The sequence below is a fragment of the Triticum urartu genome, chromosome 2A (genome assembly GCF_056163025.1).
Source record: "Triticum urartu cultivar PI428250 chromosome 2A, HENAU_Tu73, whole genome shotgun sequence".
Taxonomy (NCBI): domain Eukaryota; kingdom Viridiplantae; phylum Streptophyta; class Magnoliopsida; order Poales; family Poaceae; genus Triticum; species Triticum urartu.
The window spans coordinates 683,298,565-683,312,082 of NC_141874.1; the positions used below are offsets into that span (position 1 = coordinate 683,298,565).

Consider the following 13,518-nt stretch of genomic DNA (forward strand, 5'->3'; position numbering starts at 1 on the left):
CGAAATTGAAGTGACTGAAACCAACGTTAATAGTATAAGAACTTGTCTGGTTGTGCTACTTATATTGTATCGCTTAGATTTTTGAATTATTTGAAAAAACATGAATTTTAAAAAGCTCATCGAGTTGGAAAAAGGTTCATAATTTTGCAGAAAAAGCTCATCGATTTTCAAAAAGAGTTCACAAAAAGATTGAAAAAATTTCACCGACTTTCAAAAAAGTTCATCGATTTGAAAAAAGTTCATCGATTTCCAGAAAAGTTCATCTTTTTTTAAAAAAGTTCATTGATTTTGACAAAAGTTTTTTTCATTTGAAAAATGTTCATCAATTGTTTTTAAAAATTCATTGATTTCGAAAAAATATCATTGATTTGAAAAAAGTTCGTTTGATTTTGAAAAAAGTTCACCGACTTTCACAAAAAAGTTCATCGATTTTGAAAAAAGTTCATTCAATTAATAAAAATAAAAAATAAAAAAAATAAATAAAAAAACCAAGAAAACTGTTCCAATAAAAACAGAACACGGAAAAGGAAAAAAAAAGGTGAAGGGAAAAATGAAAAAGGAGAAAAAGAAGAAACGGAACACCACAGGCATTGTTTTTTTGAGGGGTCACAACCACACTTTATTTTAACTCTCAATAATGTTTGGTACAAATAAAACATTAGGAGTGGTAGATAACCAAATATTCCGTCCAGCGGCAAGAGAGGCCGAAGCTTTAGCCAGATCATGGGCTTCGAAATTCGATTCCCTTCCTTCAAGCACTACTTTAGGTTTGTCAAACATCAACATCCTATTCAAGATATCCATGATAATAGTGCCAGAAGCACCCATAAACTCTCCCTGTAAATGATTCACGGTGGTTGCACAGTCCGTTGCTACTTTAATCCTCTGGATGTGAAGATCAATAGCTAAAGAGAATGCTTCACAGCAAGCATGAGCTTCTAAAACTTTTGGATCCGTGATGCCATCAAACACTGTAACAGAAGCACCCAAATAGTTCCCTTGGCCATCAAACACTGTAACGCACGCAAGCATGAAGATCATCCATGAGGCCACCATGGGCATTGGTGGTGGGTGGTTAGCGCAGCTTAAGTAAGACCAAGAGGTCGCCGGTTCGAAACTTGCTCGTAGCATAGTTATTTTGGCGTTAAAACAGAAAAAAAAGGGGGAAAGATGGGCCGGCCTAGCACCGACGATAGGTGTTAAAACAAAAAAAAAAGAGGGAAAGATGGGCTGGCCCAATGCTGACGATAGGCGTTAAAACAGAAAAAAGGGAAAGATGGGCCGGCCCAGCGCTGACGATAGGGTGTGCGCCCGTTTGGGAGAAAGGAAGGAACGGGTGCATAAGGCGCCGTTTAGGATTTGCCAATGGCCCCACATCCACTACCGAGTTTTCACTTGGGCTGGGACTAGCCGACTACTAGATAAAAGACAATTGGGCCACTATGCCATGTTGAGCGGGAGCGGAGAGAAACGGGAAGGGGGCTCACTATTCTCTTGGGCTGAAAGCATACGCGGACTGTTATTCTGCGTAAATGTTGTCCTTTTGATATAAAACATGGTACACATTTTATATATGCAAATTTCTTTGGCAAAAATTGTGGGTATTCAACTTGAATACCCATGAATTGAACTGGGCCCGCCCCTCGATAGGGTGTGTGTGGAATTGGACCAATTTCATTCTCAAGATAAGGCCATGGTGGAGAATAAGGGCGAAGGAGGAGCTGGCTGCATCCTGCATGAAGAAAGAAGGAGCACGTTAGTTTTTGCCAAGAAAGAAGGTGAAGAGGCGAAAAGTGGCTGCAGAGGCCGAGCTTCATTGAGCCCTATATATTTTTTTCAGCCAAAATACCTTTTCCATATCTCAAAAAAAAATCAGAAAAAAAATTTCATGTAGACATATACTTGTAGTATACACGTATAAATTTCTATAAACATATGTGATGTGTATAAAAAAGACAAATACACAGATTGAAATAGGCTTTTTCTTTGTTGTATTTGTGTCAGATATTTGTCTTTTTTGTGTGGCATGCAAATAATCAAATTAGTTGATTAAAATTATAAATACTTGAAGAATATGCATATGTATTTGTAGAAACAAATTTGGCATTTTTTGAAACTTTTACATATATTTTGACTCTTTTTTTTTGCAAAACGAGCTCCATGGAGCTCGTCCTTTGCAACGCCACACTCGGTGAAGAGGGGTTTAACAAAGCACGAAGTGCATGAGCTGGTGTGAACACCCCACGGCTCGCGCTCACGCGCCTTCACGTGCTCGTTGTCGCGCGGAGCTACTCCCGGGTACGGTCGTTCGTGCCAAGGCCGCAAGGGAGGGTACGTTCAGGCCTCCTATCTCGAGTCGGGGCACAACAAAGTACGAAACTAACTGCTTGCGAGTAACGCTAGCCAAACCCACCTCGCTCACTCAGATTCGTCAGTACTACAATCATCACTGTCATCTTCCTCGTCAAAGTCGGTATAGATCCAGTCATCTACCACATATCCCAACCAATCTAATGCCTTGGACGAGCTCCTGATGATAGTGCAGTTGGTGTAGCGCTGCCGCTCGTATGGAGATGCTTCATCTTGGTAGGGATCTATTCCACACACCATCTTCTGAAACTCCACGTCGCGCCCTTTGAATGGGAATTCCTCCATAGCCGGGTGCACGATTTTGGTGCCTTCGTAATCGCAGTACAGACAGCGGATCTCTTCTGAAGCACACAAACAAGATGGCAAGATTAATTAGCACCCATCAAACACTTTAGCATAAGCTATCGGCAATAAAAAGGAGTTATTGCAAAAATGAAATTTCAGAGGAGAGACTCAGTTTTCCCAACAACTATCTATGCATGCATAGATAGTGTTTATTTTTGTGGCAACTGGGCAAGCAACTCAGACACTTCTGCTAACAGCTGTAAAAGTTTACAAGGGAATGCTTTATACCCTAACCAGCTCTTATTATGCTTTATAACTGCGAGAAATTGGCTAATCATGCAAACATCAAGGTGGGATCACCCCTGCTGATATCTGCCTAAAAACAAGACTGCAATGCATAGAAGTGCGGTAGCTGACATAGGGCTCCTACTATATGAGGTTCAAAGATGGGGTTTTCAGCAAACTATCTTACCACTCCAACAGAAGGCAAGGGATCAAAAGGAGTATCATGCCACATCATAAATTGCTGTCCTGGACTAGTTAAAATGGCTGATATCCCATGAAATTTAAGAACGTAAATGTGTGCAATTTCGTAAGAACAGGGAACCATCATGCATTTTTTACTAAAAAGGATTAACACGGCAATTTATTGCAATTGAATCTACTTCAAATGAAGTATACAACTCAAAGCCTGAACTGATAAGCAACACAAAGAAACATTCCAGTTATCCATGGAATCATTGATAACCATTGATGTTCGTACGCTTGAGAACTTAAATACTGGTTGCAACATTTGTTGGATCATCAGGTTGGTTGAGACGTAATAATGGATTTAGTCTATTACTTGAGTTTATATCAGCAGTGTTGGGCAAGTACTACTCACAAGTTTTGATGCTCACTGACAGTGTTTACAAAATTTTGGACCAGAATGCGTTTACAAAAATTGGTATGATCTATTATGGTTATCTACCAGATAAATCTAATTCATATCAGGATATGCATGTAAGCAATTGTTAAACTTGGTTCAGCCAACTTATTGAGCTATTAGACGACTTCTTCAGATTCTATAGTTAATTCTTATAGGGAGGGGACCTACTACACCTTTTTTCCCTATGTCTTAGAAGTCTGCTGGATAGCAACTTGGAGCAAGAGAAGTAAATCATCAGCTTGTTAAACATCTGGGCTTTAGAATGTAGATCAGATGTGGGTGACCAGGGCCTATACTTACACTGCCAGTGGTAGCTTGGGAGTGAACACTATTGATGTATTGATTTCAAATTTGGAATGCATTTACACTAAATAGTACTACCTCCGATCCATAATAAGTGTCATAGTTTTGAACTAAAGCCCAGTTCAAAACTGCGACACTTATTTTGGATCGGAGGGAGTAGGTAAAGATATGACCACAATACCAGGGAGTTGTGTGGATTAATCTGAATGTTCAAACTTTACCAAACTGCTGGCCGAGATAGGTTCCAATTTTATTTAAAAATATTTGTATCTCGTCACTAGCAGTAAAGCATTAGGACTTGAAAAGAGAAACTTAGAGGTGGTTTTAAAGAGATACCTTGTCGTGGTTGTGGAAAATTCACAGGACAACACAAGACCTTCCCACCTCCATCGTCTGCCTCGTCATTGCTAAGTTCAGCAAAGAAGAGTTCTGGATTTCCATCTCTTCGACTTGCCAGAAAATTAACATGAGTGTGTTGGTATATGGAAACGGGTGTGCCAGTATCATAACAGTACTCGGGGCCAGACACATTATGGTTGACGCCACAAATAACATGAAGATACATGGGTTCCTGCAAGTGGGCAGAGGCAAGGAGCAAATCAGCGACTGCAACATGTCAGGATGATAATTAGAAGTAAAGACACAAATCTCAAGATGAACTAACTCTGTATGAGGCGAGTGCATATGAGGCCAGCACTGCTTTGACTTTCTTAGAGACTGTTGTATACTCGTGCATCCATTGGTCAATTTTACATTGAACACGACGGCAGATCTTGTGCATGGGAACAGATTGATGCCGCAGCGAATTGCCAGGGGTGGTAGGGAGCCCTTGAAACATCTTTCTGGTAATGCGGTCAACATCAGCAGAGTCGAGTGGAGCAGTAATCGTCGGACTTGAGAATGGATAACTGCATGAGGAAATAAACTCTGCTTGCGCGACAGGGTCGGGGTGCCAAGCAGCCACACCAGCAACCCTGAAGGCATTACAAATTTTGCTTCGATCCCCATAGCCAGCCAAAGCGTTCAGAAAGCTCATATCCCCAAGAGTGCAATCAGAAATGAGCAAGAAGCGCATGGCTTCATAGAGTTTCTTGCCCGAAGTGCAGAGGAAAGAAACAAGGCCATAGAAGGAGCGAGCCTCGATGCGTAACAGGCTATTGGTACTGATCATGTCAAGCTCAAGTTTTTTGGTCGGCGGGGAGACGGTGTTATACCAGATTGTGTTGATGATGATGTTGGCGACGGGATCGAATGGGCCATAGCAGTGGCCAGCCTCGAGCATGCTGTGGTGGTAGGAAGACCGGAGCTCACTCGCCGGAAGCAGAGCAAGTGCCTTCAGGTAGAAGGCGTGGATGCGCTGGAGGAGCACAAACTTCATGGAATTGTAAGGTCGATACGGCACGACGGAGGGTGGTAACTCAGGGAGCTCCAATGCGCGCCTCCAAGCGAAATCAAGGGGCTGCATTGTCATACGAGGGCGCTTGCGAGCATGATGCAGTGGGTTGAATACACAGGTGAAATTACTGATGTCATTCTGGATCGCGTGGACGGCTTCTTCCAGAGGGCGAACCGGCGACAGCCAGGAGCGGACGAGGTGGTGGGGATCCATGTGCTTCGAGGCCAGCGCCGCGCAGGTGAGGGCGGTGCGGACGACGGACCTGCCGGTGTCAGAGTTGATTTGGAAGGAGGAGAGGCACCGGTCGTGCGCGACGAGGCGCATCGCGTAGACGAGGTCGGTGTCGGCGCGGAGCAGGTAGCGCACGGCCTCCCACTCCGCGAGGTAGCGGAAGAAGGAGGTGAGGAAGGCGACGAGGCCGGCCAGGGAGCGCTCGGCCATGTCCCGGTGCTGAAGAACGCCCCGGGTCTCGTCGGCGCGGAGGTCGGAGGCGGTGAGGGTGTTGTAGATGATGTTCGTGGCCGGGTCGAGAAGGCCAACGGAGAGGCCGGCGCCGACGAAGGTCTCATCCTTGAATGCCGTGGCCATGGCGAGCCGCTTGCGGACATGATCATACGAGTCGGCGATCTTCTTGTGAAGCTCCGATATCTCCCGACGTTGATCCTCGAGCCGCGGTTCGCAGCTTGTGGGCTTATAGATGCGCTCGACCGCCGCCGGCGGCGGCGGTTGATTTGGGGGACGCATCTGGAACCCTAGAATCTATTCTTTCTTCCGAGCCCCGATACTTCTTTTTACAACCGCCATAGCAGGCGGGTCGCTCTGATACGGAGTTTTTTTAGACAGTCTCGCCAAGCTTTATTCATGTAAAAAAAGATCGCCAGGCTGGCCAAATCATACACGGTGGTCAAACTTTAATGATAAAATATGCTTAGCGAGATTGTGACCCTCGGTATTCGAGGCTCTATGCTTATGAACTACTCTCTTCGTTTCAAATTATTCGTCACAGAAATGAATATATTTAGAACTAAAATACATCTAGAGACATCTATACCTACGACAAGTAATTCGAAATGAAGAGAGTATATTACAAGAAGTAAACGAGGTCGAATGGTGCACCATATAGAAGTGCGCCATTACTAACAATTTTTTTTCATTTTTTTCATTTTTTTCTTAATCTTAAGTCACTATGGCTTAATCTCGGGTCAATATGCTTAATCTCAAATCAAATCGCACTCTGTGGTCAAACTTCATATCAATCCTATTAAACCTTGTTGATGCCTAGGACTTTGTTCATGTTCATGAGTGTGATGAAATTTTGAAAAAATATTTCAAACTTCCCGGTCTTATTACGTATCATATTTTTAAAAAAAAATTCAAAAAAAATTCAAATTTTTTTTAAACCAATTTTTTCTGTTACTAGTGGCACACCTAGCAAATGGTGCGCCACTAGTAAGTTTAATTTTTTTTTCATTCCCCCTTTCTAGATCTTAAAAGCCCCGTATCTTTCGTTCTGTTAGGTTTTTGGGGATTTTGAAGATGTTGAACGGGGTTTCCCATTCAATTCGTAAGTAACTTTTCGAGTAGATGATTTTTCATATAAAAAACTTTTTAATCCGAGTTCGTATGCAAAAGTTATGCCCATTTTACTAAATTCCAGAGAGATTTTGCAAATAAAGTCGAAATTCATATTTGTAAGTTTTCCCGACAACTAGACCACATATCACATGAGAAACTTATTTTCTTTTATTTTTTTTGATATTTCCAGCATTTTCTTTTATTTTTTAAAAAACTGAAAAGGCGGTCCACGGGGGGCAGGGAGGGGGGTGCATTTATCACCAGGGTTACTAATGGCGCATCTGATGTGTGGTGCGCCATTAGTAGTTTTGAAAAAAAATAAAAAAAATTGTTAGTAATGGGGCACCATGGGATAGTGCGCCATTACTAGTTTTAACATTTTTTTATTTTTTTTTTCAAAACTACTAATGGCGCACGGTGGGTGTGGTGCGCCATTACTATGTCAACTAGTAATGGCGCACTATCCCATGATGCGCCATTACTAACAATTTTTTTTCAAAACTACTAATGGCGCACCTGGTGTGTGGTGCGCCATTTAGTAATATATGGCGCACCTGTATTACACGGTGCGCCATTAATGTCCATATCATCTATAGCCCTTTTCCTAGTAGTGTAAAGATCGTTCGCCAAAGCCAGGGCTTCTCTTACTGCCAAAGCCTCAAGAATCTCAGGATCCGAAATGTTCCTAAATGTTATGCATGAAGCTCCCAGAAAAGTACCTCCCGCGTCACGGCACAAAGCCGCAACTGAGCCATAGCTTCCATTCCTCGTTACTGCCGCATCGGTGTTCAGTTTCACAAATTCCAACGATGGTGCAATCCACACCTGCGCTCTGGCCGGCTGATTCCTTGCTTGAGCAATAGCTGGCTGCTTAAGAGACTCCAAGTCATCTAGAAAAGAGTTAATGAAAGAGAAAGTTGACAACGGACTTTGGAAAATCTCCTCGTGTATAGCTTTCCTCCTATCTCTCCAGATTGCCCACAAGGTGACCACCAATCTTGTGAAATCATTTTGGGCCAGAGTTTCATGCATCAGAAACAACTAGTCCTTCGCTTCCAGCTCCAAGTTTGCTTGCATATGCTCCACCATCTCAGAAGGAGCTAGCGCCCAGACACTACCCGCCATATGGCAATTGACCAGCGCGTGCCTCCAACTGTCAGAAGTTGAACAAATAGCGCAGACCAAAGAAGTCGATATGTTACGGTGATTCAGCAAGTCTGTTGTTGGTAATGAATTCTGACATAAGCACCATAAAAAGTTCTTGAGCTTCGATGGAACCTTAATCTGCCACAGATTAGACCACCTCTTCGCCTCCACTGCAACATCCGCAGGGCTTTCAGAATTTTCGAGCCAACTTTCCCTCTGCAGTTTTGTTTTCACGAGCAATCTGTAAACCGAGCTAACTGAAAATCTCCCATGGTGATCAGCACCCCAAGCCCAGAAATCAGCAACCTTACGAGTACACAGTGGGATCCTTAATATGCTTTGGGCGTCATAAGGATTAAAGGTGTGGCCCGTATCAGATCTTCTCTCCAAGTGGCTGAAGTGGCATCAATTAATTCTGAAACTAGTTCAGGCGGGTGAGCAACCATCGTGTTCAAAGGTCGTTTAACCCCTCATGGGGGAGCTCTGATACGGAGTGTTCGCTCGCTTCAGAAGGGCACCCTATAGTGGCCCGGCCCAGTAGGGACTTCTAGTTATTTTTCCTTTTTCCGTTTTGCTTGATGTGCCCTAACAGCGCGTTTGGCAATATTTGGGAGGAGGAATGAAAGTTCGAACAGAGAGTTGTATTGAGATTAGACATGGGATGAGACGTTTTACTCCTAATCCTTTGTTTGGCGCATAATAGGAATTATGTGTGAGATTTGAGAAGAAACTGTATTCCCTTGTTTGGTTCATGAAAATTGACGAGGGACTAGACATGGGAAGTTAACGTAAGTTATGATGAAGGGCTAAGATTGACTCACTAAAACAATTCCCTTCCAATTCCCACCCCAAAAGGTGGGAGTTGGAGTCTATAGTCCCATGCCTATTCCCTTCTTAATTCCCAATCCCCCCAACCAAACAATAGATTTGAAGTCTCATACCAGTTCAATTCCCATTCCCTAGATCTAATTACCCCCAAACAAACATGCTATAAGTACCACACGTCTAAGTCATATGTCAGTCGCTAAAATTGAATGTAAGTCACATGTCAATTTTATAGGGAGATTCATGTCGGCATCTCTGATTGAGTCACTCAAATGTGCAATAATTAGAAGGGGTTTTTATCACTTATGCCAGTATATCTATCGGTTTTTATCATTTATGCCACTAGTTGTATTTCACTACTCAATTTTGTCACTAGGAATTTTAACTTCTCAAAAATATCATCGATCTGTTAGACGCATACTGAAAAATGCCAGTAGAGGGAAACTTCTAATGGATTTTGTTTTTTTCCTTTACCTTAGTTATTATATTTATATTCCGAAAATGGACCCAATATATATGTATGGAATTTTTAAATTTGTTTACCTTTTGAAAAATGTTCCTTCCAGGAAGTATCAACATTTTGTTCTCATGGTTTCATAAAGTGTGTGTACATTTTAGAAAAACTATTTTGCACATTTTAAGAAATGCACCTCAATCATTTCTTGCGCCCGTTCACTACATGCCTTCATGAAAAAAAATCATGTACAAACAATAAATGACTCACTCTAGGCACAGTAGGAGCCACTTACAGTCCAATATTGCTAGAGTTACCACTTCTACTCTTCAATAGAGATGATAGTCCTTCCATCACTAATCTTACATTCTTGAGAAGTTGCTCCCCACTACAAGTCATTCTCTCAACATGCAGATAGTCCATCTCAGCATGCATGACATGTCATCCTTCAGTTACAAATAGCTATCTGCTCGTCATTTTTTTTCTCCTGGAACATCTGGAACTTCCTATCTTCTCCACGGCAGCACCTCTAATCTTATCCATGGTAAGTACTCTCCCACCCATTAATTTCCCACTTCCTATTTACCGTTTCCACCAAATCTTATTCCTCGGCCTCTCATATATTGTTTCCATAATCTTCCCATGGTAATTACACATCCACCTATTGATTTCCTTCTTCCTTTTCACCTTCTCCACCAAACATTATTCATCAACCTTCGGTTAAATATTTTCCAGTAAGGAAGGAAATAGATCAATCCACGAGTAACCAACGAAGGTGCTATATATTGCAGGTTCCCGGTCGGTCTGGCCTCACCAAGAAAAGGTGTTGGAGGAGTAGGTCGGGATGATTCTAGGTTCCAGGTGAGGGACTCTTCTTGCTGCCCATCTATTTTCTCCCCCGTCCCTCCCGCACCCGTCACTGCCTCACATGCCCACAGTTCCTGGAGGCAGCGATGGGCGAGCACCCTTCACCCTCTCCCGTATTAATAGGTTGCAGTGGCTACTTCGACGCAAGTTGGAGGCAGCAATGGGTGAGGCGGCAAGGCAGCAACCAGTGGTCAAATGGACAATGATGAGCGACGCGTCAACCAGGTTTCAGGCAACAAGAAGGAGGATATAGGGCGATGAGTCCTAGCAGGTACATGCAAGCCATCTCTGTCCGTTTTCTGATTCAGTAGCACTAGCAAGTGTTGGGGAACGTAGTAATTTCAAAATTTTCCTACGCACACGCAAGATCATGGTGATGCATAGCAACGAGAGGGGAGAGTGTTGTCCACGTACCCTCGTAGACCGAAAGCGGAAGCGTTAGCACAACGCGGTTGATGTAGTCGTACGTCTTCACGATCCGACCGATCTAGTACCGAACGCACGGCACCTCCAAGTTCAGCACACGTTCAGCCCAATGACGTCCCTCGAACTCCAATCCAGCCGAGTGTTGAGGGAGAGTTTCGCCAGCACGACGGCGTGGTGACGATGATGATGTTCTACCGATGCAGGGCTTCGCCTAAGCACCGCTACAGTATTATCGAGGTGGACTATGGTGGAGGGGGCACCGCACATGGCTAAAAGATCAAATCAATTGTTGTGTCTATGGGGTGCCCCCCGCCCCCGTATATGAAGGAGCAAGGGGTGAGGTGCGGCCGGCCAGGAGGAGGCGTGCCAGGAGGAGTCCTACTCCCACCGGGAGTAGGACTCCCTCCCTTCCTTGTTGGATTAGGGGAAAGGGGGAAAGAGGAGGGAGAGAGGAAGGAAAGGTGGGGCGCCGCCCCCTCTCCTTGTCCTATTCGGACTAGAGGGGGAGGGACGCGCGGCCCTGACCTAGCCGGCTCTCCTCTTCTCCACTAAAGCCCATTATGGCCCATTAAGCCCCCGGGGGGTTCCGGTAACCCCTCGGTACTCCGTAAAATCCCGATTTCACCCGGAACATTTGTGATATCCAAATATAGGCTTCCAATATATCAATCTTCATGTCTTGACCATTTCGAGACTCCTCGTCATGTCCGTGATCACATCCGGGACTCCGAACAACCTTCGGTACATCAAAACTCATAAACTCATATTATAACCGTCATCGAAACTTTAAGCGTGCGGACCCTACGGGTTCGAGAACTATGTAGACATGACCAAGACAGGTCTCCGATCAATAACCAATAGTGGAACTTGGATGCTCATATTGGCTCCCACATATTCTACGAAGATCTTTATCGGTCAGACCGCATAACAACATACATTGTTCCCTCTGTCATCAGCATGTTACTTGCCCGAGATTCGATCGTCAGTATCGTAATACATCATACCGCAACTAACTCATTAGTTGCAATGCTTGCAAGGCTTAAGTGATGTGCATTACCGAGTGGGCCCAGAGATACCTCTCCGATAATCGGAGTGACAAATCCTAATCTCGAAATACACCAACCCAACAAGTACCTTCGGAGACTCCTGTAGAGCACCTTTATAATCACCCAGTTACGTTGTGACGTTTGGAAGCACACAAAGTGTTCCTCCGGTAAACGGGAGTTGCATAATCTCATAGTTATAGGAACATGTATAAGTCATGAAGAAAGCAATAGCAACATACTAAACGATCGAGTGCTAAGCTAATGGAATGGGTCAAGTCAATCACATCATTCTCCTAATGATGTGATCACGTTAATCAAATGACAACTCATGTCTATGGCACGGAATGCCGGGGTTTCTGATCCACGGGCACCTATGGGACCGGCGGTCCGGATCCCTTTTGGTTCGGCGGGGGGCGGAGGTTGCGCAAAGAGCAGATCGAGGCAAAGCAAGCGGGCGGTTGGTCGTGCGAGGAGTAAATCGAGGCGAAGCATGTGAGCGATTTACCCAGGTTCGGGCCGCACGGATGCGTAAAACCCTACTCCTGCTTTGTGGATTGGTATTGATTTCTAGCTCGGGAGCGAGCGTGAGTGTGTGGAATTGCTGAACCTTGCGAGAGCTCTCCAGATGGCCGACCCCCATCTACGTTGCCCCGGGCCTCCTTTTATATGCTTAAGGGGTTACCGACATAGGGCAACGGAGGGCAAAAGTGGAAAAGGTGTCGTGGGTAGGCACAGCTAGATGCTACAGTGCTATCATACCTAACCCTGACGGCAGGGGACAAGGGCATTAAATGCCCGTCTGTGTCGCCTAGACAGCACCGAGAGGGACCGCTAGGGACGCCACCGTCTTGCCATGATGGTTGTCTTGTCAGCGCCTGCGTGCCACCGCACGCCCCTAGCTGCACAGCCTCCTGCCACGTGCGCTCGGGAGGGGCCCCGGAGCGACACGTGGGTGGATGTGCTGGAGCGCGGGCGTGGAGTGGGGGCTTGCCGCGGCAAGCGCCTTGCCGCGGCCGTCGTCTTGTCGCTTCCGGGAGCTTGTCGCTCACCGGGCCTTGTCGGGGCGCGTGGCGCGCCGCGGCAAGTTCCTTGGAATGCCTTGGACGGCCTTCCCGGCAAACACCTCTTGCCGGGGCCTCGGGATGCTTCTGATGGCCTTCTCGGCAAGTTCCTCTTGCCGGGGTCTTGACTTCTTCCCGGCAAGCTCCTCTGCCGGGGTCTTGTCTTGAGTACTTTGTTCTTGAATGGTCTTCAAAGGGACCACGGAGGTTCTTGGCGGTGACCTGGCAGGCCTTGCCGCGGGACGCTGCGACTGCCCGTGCACAAGTTCGGGGTACTAAGGGTACCCCTACTTTAGTACACCGTCAGGAGCCCCCGGGCCTGGGCCAGACACGGTGCCGAGCGCTGTTGGGCCAGGCCCAAAACAGTGCACGGGCACGCGCGGCCTAGGTCACGCCGAATCTTCCTCTGCTTCCCCCGCGCCCTCCCCCGAACGGCACGCGTTGAATGCGGCGTCGTGGGGGAGGTCGTGGGGGTTCCTTCTCTCGAAATGCGGAACGTCCGCCCCCTTCCCCCTTTAAGAGCAGGGGAAGCGGGGGCAGTTGGCCCATTCGCCTGTTGCCGTTCCCAATCTCGGAAATCTCTGCCGCCCTCTCGCCTCCCCAAAGCAGAGAGAGAGAGAGCAGCGCTCCGCCCTCCACCGCCGCCAGCACCACCAATGCCGTCAACCCCCTCCACTGCTTCCGCCATGGCTCCGAAAGCCGACAGGGGGAAGACCGTGAAGACGACCGAGGCGCATCGGCTCGCGGCGCTGCGGAAGACGCGGGCTGTTTTCCCCCCCAGGCTCGGCGCGAAGGAGCTGAAGGTGGCCTTCCGCAATCCAGGCCTCCGCCTCCAC

At 46.1% G+C, this 13,518-nt stretch overlaps 1 protein-coding gene across 2 annotated transcripts; it reads right to left on the reverse strand.

Moving 5' to 3' along the window:
• Positions 1-1,340: 1,340 nt before the first annotated feature.
• LOC125534069 (uncharacterized) lies at positions 1,341-6,078 on the reverse strand. 2 transcript variants are annotated; one of them, XM_087544895.1, is made up of 4 exons: positions 4,551-6,078; positions 4,223-4,457; positions 2,414-2,711; positions 1,341-1,732 (listed from the first exon to the last, which is right to left on the reverse strand). In XM_087544895.1, exons 1-3 carry the CDS (start codon positions 6,024-6,026, stop codon positions 2,419-2,421), a joined length of 2,004 nt encoding a protein of 667 aa, XP_087401021.1. In that variant the 5' UTR covers positions 6,027-6,078; the 3' UTR covers positions 1,341-1,732; positions 2,414-2,418. The 2 variants fall into 2 exon arrangements, with proteins under 2 accessions (XP_087401021.1, XP_048553325.2); XM_048697368.2 differs by lacking the exon at positions 1,341-1,732 and having other exon boundaries at positions 2,100-2,711.
• Between the last annotated feature and the right edge of the window lie 7,440 nt (positions 6,079-13,518).